At 45.7% G+C, this 19,483-nt stretch overlaps 1 protein-coding gene and 1 long non-coding RNA gene across 3 annotated transcripts; one reads left to right on the top strand and one right to left on the bottom strand.

Moving 5' to 3' along the window:
• Positions 1–363: 363 nt before the first annotated feature.
• On the bottom strand, positions 364–19,247 carry LOC131882948 (protein split ends-like). Its single transcript, XM_059230246.1, has 8 exons — positions 19,096–19,247; positions 5,124–9,452; positions 4,036–4,186; positions 3,548–3,841; positions 3,006–3,169; positions 2,590–2,865; positions 1,423–1,714; positions 364–1,204 (listed from the first exon to the last, which is right to left on the bottom strand). The coding sequence occupies exons 2-8, from the start codon at positions 9,345–9,347 to the stop codon at positions 504–506; spliced, it is 6,102 nt and encodes a 2,033-aa protein (XP_059086229.1). The 5' UTR covers positions 9,348–9,452; positions 19,096–19,247; the 3' UTR covers positions 364–503.
• Positions 3,684–17,430, top strand: LOC131883053 (uncharacterized). 2 transcript variants are annotated; one of them, XR_009373576.1, is made up of 3 exons: positions 3,684–3,859; positions 16,927–17,007; positions 17,188–17,430. It is a non-coding gene; the product is annotated as an uncharacterized LOC131883053 (long non-coding RNA). The 2 variants fall into 2 exon arrangements; XR_009373575.1 differs by lacking the exon at positions 3,684–3,859 and adding an exon at positions 14,988–15,768.
• Positions 19,248–19,483: the final 236 nt, after the last annotated feature.

The raw sequence follows: 19,483 nt of genomic DNA, 5'->3' as shown, positions 1-19,483 counted from the left end.
CATACGTAGCTGCGTACCTATGAATGTGTACGTATCTGCCACATGATAGAACAGACCCACCAAATGAGCGAACAGGTCAAACTTTCTCCGAGAGTTGCCCAAGCCTCCACCATTCTCACCATCCTCACCATCACCCATAGAAACCAGGTACATGACACCGGCACCATTCTCATGCAGGCATAGGGGATACTACAGGTACATATGCCTCGGCCCTAAAAATCACATACCCACACACGTACACACACAGCGGTGTGTGTGCGTGTGTACCGGTTTCGTCTGTATTGTTTGGTTCTCTTGCTGGATGGAGGTCGGGTCATCCAGAAGACATTTCTTATTCGAGGCAATGCACCAAGAGTAGTTGGGTTGGCGGAATGGGTGTTTATTTTTAGACTGAACAAGACGAATGACATGGGATTAATGTATCACAGGAAGAAAAAGAAATCTAATCATCGGAATGATGTGCTGTATCCTTCATTTTGATGGAGTGTGAAGTATCTCTCTGACTAACGTATTTGACTTTTGAGCAAAGCCAATGCCTGTTTCAGCGCAGCTTGAGTCGTTCCCACCAAATAGCGGAGGCGAGTGATCTCATCGCTGGGAAGGGACACATCACGCAATCCTTGGGTTTGCAAAATGCTCTGCAGCATCTGAGCTCGCTCCACATTGAGCCATTTCAAGAGGTCGTCCTCGTTCAGGACACCCGTGGAACCTTCCAGTTCGTCAGGGAAGTACTCGAAGAGCACGTTGGTCATTGGCCCCCAAAGTGCGAAATTTAACAGGTCGCGAGTGACTTGCCAGCAGCCGCCAGTGGGTGTGCTGCTTGGGGAGGAATGTTGATCTTGGGCTTGAGATTCTAATGAGCCCCTCAAAGCACTGCGCAACTCCAGAGAAAGGTGACGCGATTGCAAAAGACGTTGAGACAGGAGCCATTTGGGCGAGGGGCTGGTCTTGGAAGGAGATGTCGAGTTGGATTCTTGGCGGACATCAATCATGAGAACGCGATGGAAATTGGTGTCCACCAAGTCTGGGCCACCTTTGATTAGAATGGAATTGACGAGATCGTGGTCCCAATCCAAGAAATCTGTCATTTGAAGCACGATGTGACAGACGTCTTTGGCATCGCGAGTGATGCCATCCACAAAATCGTCGTCATTTCTAATGGCCTGGCAAGCAGCCGAGGGTGGGAAACCATCAAACACCAGGACTGCAACGAAATCGCATGGAGAGCTGGATTGATATATTATCATTACAAACTCATGATTGGCGTTTAGTTGGTTGGGAGAGCCATATTTATTATCACTTCATGACTCCGATTATTTCCGTCTCTGGAGTAGAACCAATCAATTGTGATAGAGGTGGAGTCTCTGTCTGCTATGCTCTAACCACTCACTCACTCACTCACTCACTCACTCACGGGCTTACCTATCCGGTCGTTTGCATCGCTATTGGTTTGTCCAAGAACAGGGTTGTCGATCGAGGTCTGGAATTGCGTGAGTGGCTTTTTGTTGCAACTGAGTGCCAGAATTTGGTCTCCTGGCATCTTGGAGATGGCCAAGGTGACTTGGAGACCATCCAATTTTCTCTGGCCAGGAATGAACTTGAAATCTTGAGTCTCCGCCAAAAGATTCTCGTTCTCCGACAGCTCAAAGTCGTGAATCTGTCCTGGGACATGAATGTCCGACAATGCTCCTCTGGACAGACAGGACTTCTCCACCTGCAGACAAATGTGGTGTGTTAGTAAGATCAGATTGGTGGGAAAAAACACTATACGCCTGTCTAAACCAATAAAACAAGAAGTAAGATTTCAAAGCGTGAGACAGGAATTTAAGATTTCATTTTTCGATTGGTGATTAGTCATTTGATGATTTTGTTTTTACGTTGGCACGAATTTAGGAATATCTTTGTCTTCTAGAAAGTTGCAGCAGGTAGTGCTACAAAAATCAACATAATTAAGGTAAAGTGTTCGCATGCAAGCTAACTAGTAGCAACATCAATGTCGTGAAAGATCCTTGTAAGAATCAAGCGCGACTATCGCGACAACAGATCACAATAGCAATTTTGCATGCTTGGCTGAATTCGGATGGCAGGAGGTCTTGAGATTTACCTCATTACTTCTTTGTACCTACATACAAGAAGTGCAATTCATCTGCATGGAGTAGAATTTCCCGAAGAAAAAGTCATCATCACTCGATCAAACTCTTGGTTGGGAATGAGCCTGATCGAGACGGGAGTGACAGTTCTCTCCCATTCACTTGTTCCGTTTCCATTGCTTGAATTGCTTCCATCCAGAAGAGGCCAAGAAGACGTCAGTGACGCTCAATATCTAATTACAACTTCTATGTATCTCTCAGTATCAGCGTAGGCACATCCTGGTGTTCAGATAAGAGTAGCAGGGGTTCTCTGGTACTAGTATCAAGCCACCTTAGTATCCCACCTACTTCGTGGCCAAGATGAACGTAACATGTATCAAGAGCACGTAAAAAAGGCCAATAACGCGTTCTCCTTTACTATTACTACCTAGTACTTGGAGTGCAGTGTACTACGTACAGTATAACAGTTTCAGTGGAGGCACCGAACATTGGAACTCACCTCCTGAAGAATTTGAGTCAGAACTTGAAGATTAGCGGAAACGACAGTGCTCTCGTAATTGCTGTCTTGCGAGTAAGAAGAAAAACATCTTGATGCGGACGAAGAGACCGTAGACGACGACGATGATGATGATGACGACGATGAAGCAGACGAAGAGGAAGAAATAGATTTCCTCAGGCGGCCCGAAATATTTCCAAGCTTGCCTTTACCACACATCGATCCAGTATGATTGCTCAAGGGATGTTCTCCAAGGATTGCTCCTTGACTGATACTTTTCTGAAATAAGAGGGTGATTGCGTGGCTGGTATTAGAAATGGGAAGGGAGCAGCAAAACTTCAATCGAAGGGAACAATTAGGAGGAGCAATAATAGTATTGAAGTCAAAGGAAGGAAATTCATGGATGGAGTTTTTCTCACCTCGTCACAGTTGGTCGCGATTAAGTGAGAAGGGTGAAGAGTGCTGGTAGACAAGAATGATGATGATGATGATGATGCGTGTATCATCATCGCCTCTTTGTCTACTACATTCTCGTCCTCCTCTTTGGTGGAGTCCAATGGGGTTCGACGAGCCTCACTTGATCCTAAAGGGATAAAACCGGAGAAATTTCTCAATTGTCAGAAAACAAACTTGTTTGATTTTTTTTAGCTGGGAGGAACCAGCAAGTGAGTGAATGAACAAACCAACGAACAAACCAACGAACGAGCGAACGCGGGAAGACGAATCGGTTGATGGTCAAAGTTTCTGACTCATTCACTCACTCGGAAGTCCTTGCGCGCCTCTCTAGCCAGACCATCAGTGTACAAAAAAGCCAAGGAAGGCTGCTTGGTCATGTTTGACAATATACGAGACGTAACCTGAGCTGATCTATCCAATTCTGTTCACTTTGAGATACTTAATCCCTTGAATCTGAACAAAATGTATGCAATGATTGCTTGCGGAAAAACATGTATTCACTTACGCAAATTGGAGGAGTTCAGAGCCGGCACATTTAAGGATCCCCCCAGGCTCATCTTTCCGGCTTGAACATATCCAATTGGAGGCTGTTGAACGGGTGCCATGGATGTGACAAAAACAGGACTAGATGCATAATGGTTGCTGCAACTTTCGTTTCCCGGAGGCGCGTCATTGCGCGTGATTTGGGGCGTGGCATAATCCTGAGACGATGTGGAGGACGACGGCGAGGACACGCCCCCACTGGCCGAGGACGGCTCCAAGGAATGAATTCGAGGAGGAGGCAAAGGCTTGGGCCGACCTGCGGGAACGGGACGAGGTAATCAACTAATCATTCGAAAATCATTAACCTACTAACCGCGCGAGTACGTGTGCACGTACAAAGAGAAGGCTTAAATTCAATTGTAACGGGATCATTTGGAGCGTTTTTTCTCCTCTTTTTTTCTCCTCCTTTTCAATTGATCCGAAGCAATGATATGAACCATATTCACTTACCATTGAGTTGGGCAGCATTGAGAAGAGCCTTTTCCAAAGTGGAAGTGCTCAGGTGGGCCTCAGGTGAGGTTGGATTCCCGACGAGATTGTTCTTTCCATTTAAAGACGATGAAGAGGAATTTCGACGGCCATTCACGACAACAGAGTCATCCTGGAGAAAGAAATTCTATTTAACGAATGGCATCTTCCAAGCAACAAAAGAAATTTTCTCCTTCAATCTCATGAAAATACGTGCAAACATTTGGGGGGTTTAATACGCCCAAATGTAAACGCTACAGCCACTTTTCCCCCCTGAGGAAAAGGGCAACTGCCTCAGATCACCATCGTCTTCTTTTCGTCTCCAACCTACTACTGTACTGTATGTACGTACATGTACTCGTACGTAGGTATTGTTTCTCTTGGCCAGAGCATCTGTTGAATATTCGAATCGTCGTCCACTTTTCAATTAACTATCACGACTACGAAGAAGACAATGTGTTCTTCTTAAACCCAGATAGATGCGTCGTCTAAGTAACGAGGAAATCTGGGACAAGGTGAATCTTTCCCAATCCTCCAAAATAGTTACGCATAAAGTACCTTCACGTATGTATATACGTGCGTACAGTGCGAGATGGGTGCTGTGTGATATAGGTTCGTTGGAAGGTACGAACGAAACGAAAAGCAAACATCCTTTCGAGTGGATGTCGTCGTCGCAGTTGAGTACGATTGGTACATCCAGGACCATACTGGTGACTGGCTAGCCGCGAATACAGAGCAAATAAAAAAGGTAATCAAGACTTCTTTCGTGTTGGACAAATGCCATGTGTGAACGGAAAAGAAGTCAGGGTTAGGGTGGGCAATGATGAAATCCTCCTCCTCTTTCCCCTCCTCCGCCCCTTCTTCTTCCTTTGATGTATCCAACTTGCCTAACCTTGCATTCGGCAAATCAAAACCATGGATGGTACTTGGTCTGTATCGTCACAGTAAGTGACTACCCGAGTATTGTTCGTCGTACGTAAGTACATCTCCCTGGGCACTGATGACATGACATCATGCAAATCCGCGAGTGATTAGCAGCTTATGGATATGGACCTAATGGAATAGCTTACCTCCTCGCCAGGGGATGACGGACTAGTGGGTTCTTCAGATTCATCCACTGAACTGGGCGTGCGACTGTGTTGGAACTCCGAGGATGAATCTGGATCCGAGTTGTCGGTGTGATTGGACGATGTCTCATGGCCGGAATCCTTGGAGTCTGTGTACTCGACCTTGGCTTTCACGGCTCCCATGGATGATTTGACAGGCGAAGCTCCTTTACGAACCCCGGCGGATTTATGCTTCTCAAACACATGGCCGGGATTGGGCCTGATGGGGACCACCTCCACAGGTGATCCGTTCTGAAAGTCGATAGGATGGATGATGGTTGGTTTGAGTTTGCTCATTTCACGCTCGATAATCTCTCGGCCATGCTCTTCGTCCATAAACTGTTGAGCAGGACTCTCTTCAATCTGGTTGACGTTCTTGAACTGCTTCAGGAGTTTGGTGAACGAGAATTTGTTCTTCTTTTGCATTCGACGATCCGCCTCATAGAGCTCAACGCGGGACTGCCGTCGGATGGTGGGGGGTGAAGACGAGCCCACCATGAAGAGGCGGGTTTTAGGCTTGGTTTTGCTACTCCCCATGAGCTCATCAATCTCCGAGCCTCGTGGAACCGACTTGGAACGTTTCTTCTTCTCGGTCCATCGGCGCACTTCGTCATCGCGTCCTGGACCAGAAGTAAGCATCATCACAGGCGGAGGATAATGGGGTTGTTGTGGCGTTGATGGTTGTTGTTGCTGGTGTTGCTGGTGGTTGTGCTGTTGCTGATGCAAGTGTTGTTGTTGCTGTTGTTGCTGCTGCTGCTGCTTTTGTTGTTGTTGGGATGTGAGTGGAACATTGTGAGGAGACCGTTTGAGAGAGGACCTGGTCATCATTTGGATCGGTTGTCCGGTGAAGGAGCTTTCAATCACCACTGATGATTGCTTTGCCAACCTGCTATGATGCGGAGAAAGCATGGCTGGCGGTTTGTGGAGCATGAGATGGTGCGGCGCTCCCCCGGGCATGAAACTACTACTAGTATGGTTCACACTCGAATTGCTTCGTCCGCCAAGTCCAGCTCCCATCCAACGGGCATACGGGATGGCGGATACACGGCTAGGTCCAATAGGTGCTCGATTGCTATGGATATCGTGATGTGTGGGTGTTGTTGGGGCGTCCATCGTGTCTGGACTAAACTGAACCACACGATTTCTATCTAGAGACTGATTGGGAGCTCTCAGAGCACTTTTCACTGGTTTCGAGCTACTGTCGTTGTTGTTGACCATCATCGACTCTGGTGGGTTGGCGATGTTGCTCGGACTTGATGAAGTAGAAACAACCGAAGAACTGTTAAAGTTGCTGCTGGAGCCTCTGACGTCTTCTTCGTTGCGTTGTTGTGGCTCCTCCGCAACAGAATTCGAGAAGAATGAAGAGGAGGAGGAGGAGGAGAGCTGTTTCGTTTCATCATGGGAGTAGTTGTTGGATGGTGTGGTTTCTCTGTGAATCGATGTGTCTTTCGGCATGTTTTCGTTGGATTGTTGTGGGGAATGACTTGGAGTTTCCGAAGTGGTCTCCACCGAGTCAATCACATGGCTCTTGGCACTCGGATTGTCAAGAACTGGCGTTGTTTTGGTCATTGTGGACGACGTTGGTGGTGCGCTTGGAGGTGGCTGAGGAGCCTGACGTTTCGTGCTCGGACGATGAATATGGCTCTCAACGCGATTAAATTCCAACGTCTTGGCCAGCGCTGCTCGCTTCTCGGCAAAGGACGTGGGGCCATTGGCTTCCGAGGCATGTTCATCAAAATCATCAAAACGAGATGCTGGGATCTTAATCTTTTCCGCACATTGGCCATGTGACACGTCACTTTGTGGCTCTCGATCGGTATTGTTGTCCGCAGCCACGACAACAGACTCGTCCTTGAAGATGACATTCGTTTTCATGGATTGATTTTTTCCTTGCGAAGGGATTGGACTATTACTGTCATTGTTGCCGTCGCGATCCAAATTCCTTATTGAACTATCACGATGAGACTCGAGATCTGCCTGCACTTCTGAAGGTGCTTTTTTCGAGTCGAGTGATTTACGAATTTCCTCAAGTACCTCTTTAGTCCTTTGGGTTTGTTGCTCCTTCCTGACTTGCATCTCTGAGCTGGCTGGAACCAAACAAGCCGGAGCAGTACACGACGATGAGGATGATGAAGAAGAAGAAGAAGAAGATGATGATGATGATGAGGGTGCTGTAGGCGGGATCGATTTACTTGAACTTCCTTCTTCATTAAGATCCGGCTCCAAATGGTGAGTGCTTCTGACACTGCTCCCATAATCGCCCTCATCCTCTTCATGATCATGATCACCTCGAGTCTTGGAAGCACTCACTTCAAATATCACCTCATTTTGAGCATCAGCCTCGGTAGTGTAGAACTCTGCCGCGGCAGAAAGGCTCACGTTTCGGTTGGTTATGCCCGTGCTTCTCTCAGAGTCAACAACACGAGCAAGGTTCAGCGGCACTTCAATCTTGGTGTCATCCTCAACAATCACCTCGGTAATACTATTATTAGCCTCACACATACTATGCTTCCTCTCGATATGAGCCTTGATGTTGGCGTACTCTGACGGAGGCTCCTTGGATTTGCGGAACGAGGCCGTCCGAGGAGCGGCAATTGGACTGGCCTTTTTTGCTTGATCGTCGAGCTGAGCGGTGCTAATCGGGGGGGAATCTCTAGTCACCACAGGGGGTAAAGGAGCTTGACTTTTGATCGGAGGTGGGGCTGAAATCTTCTTAATGAGAGTCTTGGGCTTCTCGGGGATCTTAGGTTTCTCCTTCTTGATGATGGTCGGCCTTGGTGTACCTTTCAGGATGGACGCAGCTCGCGGGGTGGACACGGATGGACTCCGACGAGTTAGTTTGATTGCTTTACCACTAGCGGGAGAAACTTCTTGTTGTTCATTAACCGATAATGAAGAAGGGCAAGAAGGTTGGGAATGATGCTCACTTGGGGGGGTTGCAGGCGCTGCTGGCGGGGCCAAATCATGGACGATGATGGGCTCTGCATCAGGAAGTGAGGGCTGCTCAGGGATTTTTGCATCTTCAGGGGGAGCGCTTAAATCAAGTGTCATTTGTTCTTTGCCTTGCCCAGTGGGGATGACAGGAGGGGTTATTTGCTGATTAGTTCTCGACTTCTTTTTATGCTCTTTTTCTCCCTCCTCTTTGTCCAAGATGGTGGCATGCAAAAATGAGAGTCGAGCAGCAGCTAAACTAGCTTTTCCCACTCGACTAACTTGGAGATTTTTGTCAAGAGGTTCTTCTGGATTGTGATGATGTTGAGCATCACAAGCACCTCCTCCTCCTCCTCCTCCTCCTCCTCCTTCTCTAACTTCTCCTCCAATCTGCTTAGCTTCTACCTCAGAGCTGTCTTTCCGAGCAGCAGTATTAGTAGTAGTATCATTACCACTACTTGGGCTGGGGCTCGGGCTACAACCCACTTTCTCTGATTTTCTTGAATCCACTTGCAAACCCTCATCATTAGTCTTATCTTTTTCAGCTACTCTTTTTTCCTCCACAATTTGGGTTGGCACCACAGAGGGGCTCGGTTCTGTGGTTGTCTTGGGCTCGGGCGACGAGAACTTTGTGGTCTTCACAACCTGCCCGTTGATCATGGGTGACACTTTGTTCACACGACCCGGGGTGTGTTCTTGGACGAAAGGTCTCACGGTAATTAAAGGAGGATTGGATTTCTTCTCAGCCCCTAGACGAACGGCCGTGCCTTCATCACAAAGGTTCTCCGCCCTGGAATTGAAATTCGTGTTCTTCTTAGTGAGGTTGAGAAAGTTCTTTTCCTCCAATGTCAATTCTTCCGCTTCGCTCAATCCAGCTTTCTTGTTAGAAGATGAGGATAGCTTGGAAAGGCTCCCATGACCGGTGGTGTGACTGTCGTCCTCATCCTCGGAATACAGTTCCTCCACGCCTCCATACCCAATGACCTCGTTCATATCCTCGCCCTTTTCAGGAAACCGGATTCTTCGGCCCGATTTGGGGGCTGACTTCTTCGCTTGGCCATTGGGTTTTCTCAAGATCCCCTTGACTTGAGAAATGGACGACTTCGAGATCGACGACTCGCCAGAGCTTTTTGTCGTTGGAAGGATGGGACCCGAGACATTGGGATCGTCGCAATTCGGACCTGCTTGCTGAAGCAGACTGTCCAAACGCGTCAGCACGTCTCCATGACCCAATTTGGGATCGCTAGGGGTGGTCATGACGATTCGTGTCGTCGTTGTCTTGTCAAATACGGATTTCGGTCCAATAATTACACTCCATCAAACAACACACCATCGAACATCGCCCAATGAAGCCTCACTAACCTAGAGAGAAAAAGAGAGAAATATGACAGAGATCAAATTTGGTGAAAAAAAAGAAGAACACGGAGACGCAGTAAAAAGCGACCGAGATGAAAGATCATCGATCGAGCTCGAGCACTGACTTGAGAGGCAAAGTATGTAGTGCAGTCAATGGCCAGTCATTTTTTTTCCCTGGGAGGGCGGCAACAGATATTTTTCCAAGATTGGTTGATTCGATTAAACATCTTCAACTGAACTCACTCTAGTAGAGCAACGGTTCAGTTTCTCTCCGTCTCTAGCTCTCCGTCTCCCTGTTGTCCATTTCGGACTTGCGAGAGAAACAGTGGCGGATCATTGATCTTTGTCCATCTGTTCCTGTGTTTCTTGGTACATCGTAGTTCATCGGGCCTCCTGCATGTTGGCTGCAAACATCTATTTAGCCCTCCGAATTCAAAACGGAAACTAAATTGCTTCTATTAAAAGTGAAACTGTTGAGCCACTCGAACAAACTAGACCATTTTCGCCTTGTTTTATTCTAGCCGTGGGTGAAACAAGGATAATAAGTCAAAGATGAATTTCATGGATGATGACGACCATGATGGTACTGGGAGTAATAATAATAATAATCATAATGATGATGATGGTGCCACCATGTTTGTGATGCACCCACGTTTTTGTCCGTCCGTCTAGAGAAAATATCCAAGTCTCTCATTATAGTATCATGATCCGACTCTTGAGAACAATGTTTTACGCAAAGAAACATTCAAGTTTAGTCAAAGGGTTCGTGTGCTTGCTGGGAATGGTCATGCTCATTTGAAGGCGGGTTATAAAAACTCGTTTAAAGCGATAACAAACCATTCATGCGCAAAACCGCGGCATTTCAAAAACCCACAGGACACATTTTTTTCGATGGTTTGGTTAGCTATCAAGAAATCTGCACCGAGTCAAGCACAACTATGCGGCTTTAGAGAAATTGAATTGAACCCCAGTTAATGATCAGGATAATTGAAAGGAAGAGCCAACCAAATATTTGTTCTCGTCGTGGTTTGGCCATCTCTTTGCAACGGACCGTAATGGCACTCATCTCAACAGGAGAACTGAAAATGGAAGGATGATACCTACCACCATTCTGGGCACCAATGGTACAAATCATACTCAGCGTAGGCCTCATCGAGAACGGAGCTATTGTGTATTGGAAGTAGACGAGAAAAGTGTTTTCGTATGAGTATCATGCAGGGATTATCATCAATTGCTCAAAGTGAGTCAAATCATTCCATTTCGTCTTGATTTCTCGCTACATGAGATCTCACGGAAAACTGAGAGATGGCCTGGCAGGCTACCTTCTACTCGTATGTAGCAGTACGTATCTCATTGAGTGGCTTTTGGTGGTGAACTCAGAGGCCCTGAGCTTCTTCATTTCAACCACTCTTGGATGGGCCATCCAGAGAGGAATCGTTCTCGGGAAATCCGACTCTGTCATTTCATTCACAAAGTGACGGGTTCTTTCAAATCGGAAATTAACTTGCTTCCACACTCGTGTTGTAGTCTAGGCCTGTCAATTCTAACGCCGTTCATTCCCCTTCTTCTACGTGTAGCTAGCTAGCAAGCTAGCTAGGTAGGTACGTAGGTACGAACGAAAGCGGTAGAACCCCTACAAAGGAGAAGGTCTTTTCCGTAGTCGTAGGATAGACATTTTGTAGGTCGGCACGGGAAGTGGACTTAATCCAGAAAGTGAAAGGACCTTCCTTGTTCTTCTTCCTTCATCTTGCATTCTCTACATGGGAATCACAAAGGTCGCCATGCCTTCCATTGAACAATGCTCAAGTACGACATTAAGAGTACCTACTGTACGTACATACGTAGAGCGGGGGTCGATTCGACTACCCCGAGCACTCACCGGAGGTGCTATTATTCTCTTTAGAAATTAGCTTCCAACTTTTGTCTTGAGAAATTCCCCCGTGAATGGCATAGGCGATTTCCCGCTGTGAGCCACCAATCACCAACCACCAACCACCAGCCAGCAGTCTCAGCCAACTTACCACAAGATCAAACCCAATAGACTGGCTGGTGATCTAGATAACGTTCTTGTAGAAAGGATCTCCCAAAGATGCAAGCCCTTTGATGATGAAGCCAACCTTGACTGAGACTCCTGAGTGGAAGATCTGGATATCTGGATGCTCCAGCTTGAACATGTCTGACCTGATGGTGAAGGAAAGAGATCGGAAAGAGATCGGAGATAGATAGGGAGGCAAGTGTCCTTTGGTGTCAAAACCAAAGAGACCATTGTTTCCAAACATCGATCATCCATTTTGGAGGGCCACGTTTTCGCAATTCTACTCGCTCTACCGAAAGTTTTCAACTGTGCTATAAGGGACTCTTTTTTTTTCGAGACCAGATCATGGTCGGTCGGCTCTTTCAGGGGAAGATGCCAACTTGATGTTTTCCATCCACTTTTACCCGAGTTAAGAGGCACGCCAGATGAAATTGCAGGCTCTCAAAATACGGAACCAAATCTATCACGTGAAGCCTTGGCCTAAGGATAGTATGGTCTGAACTGCCTGAACAGGATCATTAGACAAGGCCTTCAAATGCCAATTCTCTGTATTATTCACAGTCAATGAAAAACCTCTCGAGACCCTCAAAAACCGTGGCTCTGCACAACGCTAATGCTAACTCCAATGGGTGAGCCACGACGTACGTACGAGTTTGAATTTCCAATCCATGAAATTACGACTGACAAGGCACAAAAAAATGATCTCGTTCTCGGTTGGTGGTCTTTGGCCGCGTTCATGGACAATCATTCTTGCTTTATGGATAAACAAGTCCCGAACCCTCCATCCATCTATTCGTACTTACAGCTGTAGGTCAATAAAATAAGCCTTCACGACTTCAATTGAAATCCGGACAATATCGGTGCCATCACAAAGACTGTGGCAAATTAAAGCAAGATTTGTCAATGAGGCCAAGACAATGGGGTGGATGATCTAGGTACTTAAGTGGCCGGGGAACGTGACTTGGCTCCAGCATTATTGCGTGCTTCATGAGAATTTACGCTTGACTCGAGTGAACTCGTTTTCAAGGGAAAAATCGCCAACAAGCATTTCAAAAATGCTGAGAGCTCCAAGAAGATCCCTCTGTCTTTGATAACAAGATGGAGATCAGCATTCCACGGATGCCATTTCGGTGGTTCTCAACCTCTCAAACTCAAGTTCAAACCTCATTGAAATGGTCAGTGTTTGAAATTTTCTCAACTAACGGAATGATTGACGAGGGCGTAGAATACGCACATTTTTTTCCAAATCACGTGGATTTGTAAGCACCCGGTCGGTCGGTCAGTCGTTTCTTATATGCATTCATTCACTCATTCATTCAATCAGGCCTAGAGCAAATGTACGTACGCAGAAAACCTCGGTATTCTTGGTCGTCATTTCATTATTTATGTTTCCCCACATAATTATGAAGTTACGCAGGAGGCTTTTCCTTCCGACCTGTAGGACAAATATCTGCCTCGTCCTATCTCTTGGTCAGATCAAAAGATCAAGAATTTCGAGGAAATTGATAAACGACTGAGCTGGCCATGGACGAGTCTGAACGATTTGTTCATTCGATCTGATTCGAAAATTGATTCCGGACTTCCGAGACGGAAAATTGACCTCCATGTGAGGTTTCGTCATTTGGGAAATTCAGGAGATTTTCCTTCCTCCACAAACGAACTTAGACGAGTTAGAGCGATGATGTGGTACAAGGTCGATGTGATTTTCGTCGGAGAGGGTTTTGTCACCGGAAATTAAACCCGAATTGATCTTGACAAGTCATGAACGCCGAGGACATCTCCATTCGTCAAGGTACGCTAATTTATTGCATCCCGGCATTTGGTTCTTCACGCGGATTGATCCAGATTGGCTTATTCATCCGCGAATTATTCATCTTGTCTCTGTGACATCTACTACATGCACATGGTGTATCCTTTGGAAGGGACTACGTACATCTCGCTCTGAATTGGAGGCGTCTCCAAACGAATACGTCATCAGTAGAGTTCGTTTCCTCGCATTGGCAACCCAGATATCACATTAGTCGCACGCAAAGCGGGAATCATAAAATATGATGCCTGCAACGTGTTCTCATATTTCCGACGTTGGAGGCGAAGTGTCTATTAATTTCAACGACCTTTCCAACCACCAATTTCCCACGCACACATTAGTTGGTTTCTTTAGCAAAGAAGCCCATATGGTGTTGTTGCTAATTTTGCTTGTTTTTTCATGAATAGGCCACCGCCTGGGTCGTTGATGCCGGGTTGTGAATGTTATGGCAGCAGTACCACTTCTAGGCCTATTCTTCTTTTGACAACGAAACGGTCAAATCATCTAACTTAGTGCAAAGTGAATGAATGGCACGCAAGCTTGGTCACGTCATCGGACAGTCATATGTTGAGTTGCATTAGCTTCAACAATTATTTTGAGTGCTGTTTGTCGATTATCTCGAAACAATGCACAATGCTCGTACATGGTGCCACCCATCCCCAAAGCCCGGAATACAGAACGAACTTGGGAGGCAATTTCCTGGTAAGAGAACAAAAACTTCACCAATGTCTTCCGGAGTCAGATCAAATGGCGAAAGAGCATAAAAATGGTGCTTACTGGCCTGATTGCCTGTCTGCCTATCTGTCCGCCAGACAGCCCCATCTAAATGACATACTCTCTGAGCTTCTGACGACTGGTTGAACCGCACCAAATTTGCCATATGAAAAGCTTGTATGTCTTCGAGATCTTGTACTGACTGTCAATAAAACAGGAATAAGGGTAGAAGCTGGTGCAGCGGGAATCAGAGGGTAGAAGGTATGCAAAGAATTGATAGAGTCGTGCTCCACGACTTCCTCAGTTTACGGACACAACGCTGAGCGTCGATGTTGGTATGAAGTGAAGGAAATTCTTTCCATTTATCTTCGCATTTGAACCCGGCAACCCACTTCTATTGCTGCTACTGCTTCTGCTGCTGCTTCCTTCTCGTCGACGTCGTGGTCGTCGTCATCGATGGTTCATTGTCTTCTATTTTGAAAAATTAGAAATCGTTTCCGTTGTGGAAGCTACCCGAAATGGCGTGTGCAGTGGTGGTACATTATGATGAGACTGGCTGACTGAGTGAGTAGATGGATGGATGTGCTGTGCTCCTCGTTAAATATCGAAATTGACGCTGGGTGCTCAATCGGGGGGACAAGCGTCGATTATGCCCCCCAACTTACTACCTTTAATAACTGACAGACTGCTCGGATTGGGCTCGTTCTCAAAACGATTTCATTCAAACTTGAGCCTTCCTTGCGTCTTTGAATATACTGCATACACGATGGGCTCAGAACTCCACATTTTCTCCACATCGGACGTAGAAAGTTCGATCGGCTTAAGAGCATTTTTCCCCATCCATCTTCGGTAGATAACGGTCATTGTGCAGGAGATGCAAATACATGTACAACGACGCATTCATACATCTCCGAGTGAGGCTAAATAGTGTCTCCCCTCAAAAATGCCAAGTGCCATTTTATAAGCTTGGATTGAACGACTAGATGGGATGAGCACTTTCACTTGAAATCATCAACTGATGCGCACAGCCATTAAATAATGCCTAAGCAAAGACAAGCCCGTAAAACATTTCCTATGACAAGGAGTTTAACAAAGACGTCTCTTTTCGGGGGAGAGAAACCATTCATGTTTCCTCATGAGTTGCTGTGAGTCGCTAGTTGGTAGAAATTGGCTAATTGGTGTAAAAACATGTTCTTATTTGGTCGTGCGTCATCGATCATACACACAATTGATGATCTGTGGGTCCACGTCTCTGGTGTAGAAAAAAGCCGAGAAGCGGGAGGACGTTCATCCCAAGCCCACTTGAAGATACTTCTTGACAACAGCCAAGGTATTAGTACGAGTATTCCTTCAAAATATTACTACAGCTAGGGCGACTTAAATGCACCGTCATACCACGTCGGTTAAGAGATTCTTTTTTGCATTGCTAAGCACCAGGAACTTACGTACTTGTGCGTGTGTACTGTACGTGTGCTAGGTGGTGGGATGGCACCGATGGCATCCAGTATTGGCAAAAGTTCTTCGCGTTCCACAGAACCCTACCTAACCTCCCACCCACCCACCTGGAATCGATCAATCAATCAATCCATCCATCCATCCATCCAAGCTGAAGCTGTACGTTCTCGTCACACCTGAGATGCATTTCAAATGAAGAAAACAACGAGCAACACCACTCATGCATAGGAAAATGAAGAAGGAAGAGAGAGAGAGAGAGAGAGAGAGAGAGAGGCCACCACTCATATCCATATTACTGCACAGAACTGCAGGTATGTGGTGCTAAAACCAAGGGGGTAAGTACCATTGTGGCTAGGCACAATCGGTAATTTAGGCCAATCCGGTGATAATCTACCCCTCGTAGTAGTTGACTAGATACATTTGTTGAGAGCCTAGGGTAATTTTCTTTGCATGATGAGATCGGAGGGGTGGGTCGGATTATCATCCATCGAAATCAACCATTCACCGTTCAAAACACAGACTTTGGGAACAAACAACAAGGCCCGGGGAAATTGCTGGGTAGTATAACGTGAATTCATTCTTTTTTTTCATCTAAAATTCATGTTTACTTAATAGGAGAAGGTAAGAAGTGAAGGGCGACATTCTTGTCATGCTGTCACATGTCAGCAATTAAATCTCGTTTAGTATTCATCTGAAGTTACGTAGTCCTAAGCAATCGACTAGGCTGTGTACCTGACAATCTGACTTGAGATTAAATGGCTTCTCCTCGGTTAACCCAGGTACCTGACATTTCGGTCGAGAAGTTCCACGGCATCTGAGTTATGAAATCAAAGTTAATTACTCGACTTTCGAGAGCTCTGTCCTCAATTCTAACGAACTAACTAACCCTCCACATGAGTTCAAATCGAGTGGAGGATGTGGATGAAGAAATCGTCTGGGCCTAGTCACCAAATCTCATTACACCCCTGAGATGATGATCTCATTTGAAGCCTGGCATCAAAGTTGAGAGCGAGTTGCTCGAGGAAGACATGCACCAACCCAAATGGAGTTTCGGGGGCTCCCTTTTAATTGTGAAAACACAAAGGATCATTTTGAGCTGAAGGCGTATGGGCATGTTCTCAATTGTCATGCTTGTAGCCATAGTATGGAGGTGGGTTACCTAGCCCGTGTTTGGCTTAAAAGGTCATGCGATTGTCATATGGGATCGTGGAGTAGAGCACATTTTACTTCAAGGTGTCCATGATAACCTAGATGAGACACAACAACCCCTGTTTCCATATTTGAACCTCGCGGAGCAAGAACAAGGCCAGAATGAACGCACTCCTGAACTAAGATGAGCCTTATGCAAATCGGATTCCTTAGAGCTTTGAAGAATATGGAGGTCACGAGGACTATTCCTTTTGCTAGTCTTCAAGGATAATGAGAGAGGGAAATAGGAAACATTCTTGACAAAATGCTCTTACTTTCAGTAATCGAGGAGGCCAACATGTTGTGATTGTGTATTCATGGAGGATCATTTCTATACCTGGTTGTCCGCTTTGACAAATGTGGTGAGATTTTCAATGATGAAGCTGGTCGAAATGTCTCAATTTCACATCATTTCTCAAACCATATATCATATGCTAGATTGGAGACGATTCCTTCGAAAATGCCAGGATTTGAATCCCGAAACTCTCTCTTTCAAAGTCCTCAACGACTGAGATTCAGAACGATGTAATTTGCTCTTTCAGGAAATCGCCCACGAATCGGTGTCCTATGAATAGCAGTCAAGATTAAAAGGGCCCTCTGCCGACGTCAAATGCTCAAGAAAGCTGACGAATCCTTACCAAAGAAACCACAAACTCATCTTTATTGAACAACCTTGGAATAAACTCCTGGATCATGACAACAACAAGCACAGAAATGAGTGGGTTCGTCTTTGTATTGCTCAGTTGTTCATATACCTTTGCATGCATAAACTCATAGTTGACTACGTAAGGCGAGATGATGCTGAACCATAATCGGCGTCAGAATGTTTCTGAATTGAACCTGGCTGGATCTTTACACACATCTCCTCTCACGTCGTCGCCCTAACTTGTCAAGGTCTGGCTGGTATCAAGGCACCCCTGTTTCTTGCAAATTTCATGTGGTCCATAATTACTTGCATTATGAACTCTCAGGGAAATGGTAGAATGGTCGATATACTGTACACACACCTGCGCTTATACTGCAGAAAATAGACAAGGGTAACTTTCAACTCTCTTGGATAGAGGCTGGAATTGGTGAAAAACTCTTGGCACATTCTGCCATGACTCCTCAATTTTGGCCAATTACGAATGAATAAAGTTGAGATTTGAGATTGTGCCAGATTGGAATGATACCACACTCAAGTGCAGTCCTATGTTCAGTGGAAGAGCGGGCCGATGGTTGGTGCGGTTTTTCTATCTTTTACAATTCCAATTTCCACTCTCTCGACTCTCAAGTGCAGCTTGACCAGAGATCACAGGGAAAGTCTTGTCAAGATTGCTCACCATGCATGGTTACTAAACATTTGAACATAATGATAGCCGATAGTGCAACTCTTTAATGGCCTTCCTATAAACATGCACTTTGGTGTCCTCGGTTTTTGTTTGTCACATGTCATGCTTTTCAAAAGGGGTGACTTCGTGGAACAAAAGAGCTGCCGGTCAACAATTTTACTAGCATAAAAACGGTCTTGAACTCTGTTCTCCAAGTGAGGAGAATAGTGAAGGCCATAAGGCAAGAAAATATAATTATCATCTCCACCACTACTACTACTACTACTACTACTACTACTACTACTACTACTACCACCACCACCACCACCATACCACGATCATCATCATTACCATCATCATTTTCATGATCATAATACCAATGATTACTCGAAAATTCATTCACTTATATCAGTGCAAGAAGCCGCAGGTGCATTACAAGCCCGAGTAACCAAACGGATCTGGAGAGCCTCCTAAGCTCCAAGAATACAGTACTCTTAAACTGTGCGAGTGCCTCCCCGCTCGACCAGAGTCAGAGAGCTTCTTGAAACCAACTAATATCTGGAAAATGTGCCCCCTTCACAACTTTGCACAGAAACACCGTAATTGATGCGATTCGTGTTATTGTTCTCGGCCATGAGAGCTGCCTTCAAACCAGGCTTTCTTTCTTTCTTTCTCTCCTTCTTTCTCTCTTTCGCTCGTTCATCGTCATCATCGTCATCATTGCCACCAACACCAATACCACCATCACATGGCGAACACACTGACTGCACTGTGGAGAGCTAACAAGGCGGTAAATTGCCAAGACGAAAGCAGACAGACCTGGGATAATGATCTGGCTCGGTTTTCAAACCCACCATATCGCTTACTAATTCTTTGTTCTCATGGCGAAAAACATGTTTATTAGGCATGCATTTAACCAATGCAACAATAACGATACCGTTCCATTCCAGCGACGCAACTTCTCGCTCAAAGGTTTTTATTTAAATGACATGATTCGTTAGTAACGAGCAACTAATTCTATGTGTCAGGTCTTCGCTTTACTATAGAGCAAGCGGCAAAAAGGACCAATTCAATTATCATACAATCAGATCTTTAAAAAAACGGCTCGGGACGAATACTATTATGAAAAGAACATCTTACCATAGTCCTACTATCGGAAGTCGAACACAACTAGTAAGTCAATATAATTTGTTTCTTTTTCGCCACTGTTTCACTTCTAAGTTGACACTCGCCACTTTCTGCACCCTCGAGTTCAAAACCTGACTGAGGAAATTATCAAAACACGAAGTAAAACTTTGCCGGCAAACGAGCTGAAGACCAGAGAGCGAGGATAGTGAGCGAGAGCGAGTGAACCAGAATGGTGGGCGCTCAAGACGACGAACCAGTACGTTAGTAAGTCCTCACAGCCCAGGTACCTGCCAGATGATTCATCAGCTGGTTTCCCGCATGGAACATGGACCCATTGAATCACTGATGCACGCCAGAACCCAGCAGCTCAGGTGATGACTGATGCGCCAAGAAATTCCGT

The sequence above is a fragment of the Tigriopus californicus genome, chromosome 1, assembly GCF_007210705.1.
Source record: "Tigriopus californicus strain San Diego chromosome 1, Tcal_SD_v2.1, whole genome shotgun sequence".
Taxonomy (NCBI): domain Eukaryota; kingdom Metazoa; phylum Arthropoda; class Copepoda; order Harpacticoida; family Harpacticidae; genus Tigriopus; species Tigriopus californicus.
The sequence above is the reverse complement of the archived record's forward strand: the minus strand, read 5'-3'. Positions and strand labels throughout refer to the sequence as shown.

Bases quoted from the DNA above. Each gene is read 5' to 3' on its own strand.
- LOC131882948 (XM_059230246.1), bottom strand. From the start codon at position 9,347: ATGACCACCCCTAGCGATCCCAAATTGGGTCATGGAGACGTGCTGACG. The intron at 3,842-4,035 runs GTAAGTGAATAT...CCGTTCCCGCAG, and splicing joins CAATGCTGCCCAACTCAATG to GTCGGCCCAAGCCTTTGCCT. The intron at 1,715-2,589 runs GTGAGTTCCAAT...ATTTGTCTGCAG, and splicing joins TGACTCAAATTCTTCAGGAG to GTGGAGAAGTCCTGTCTGTC.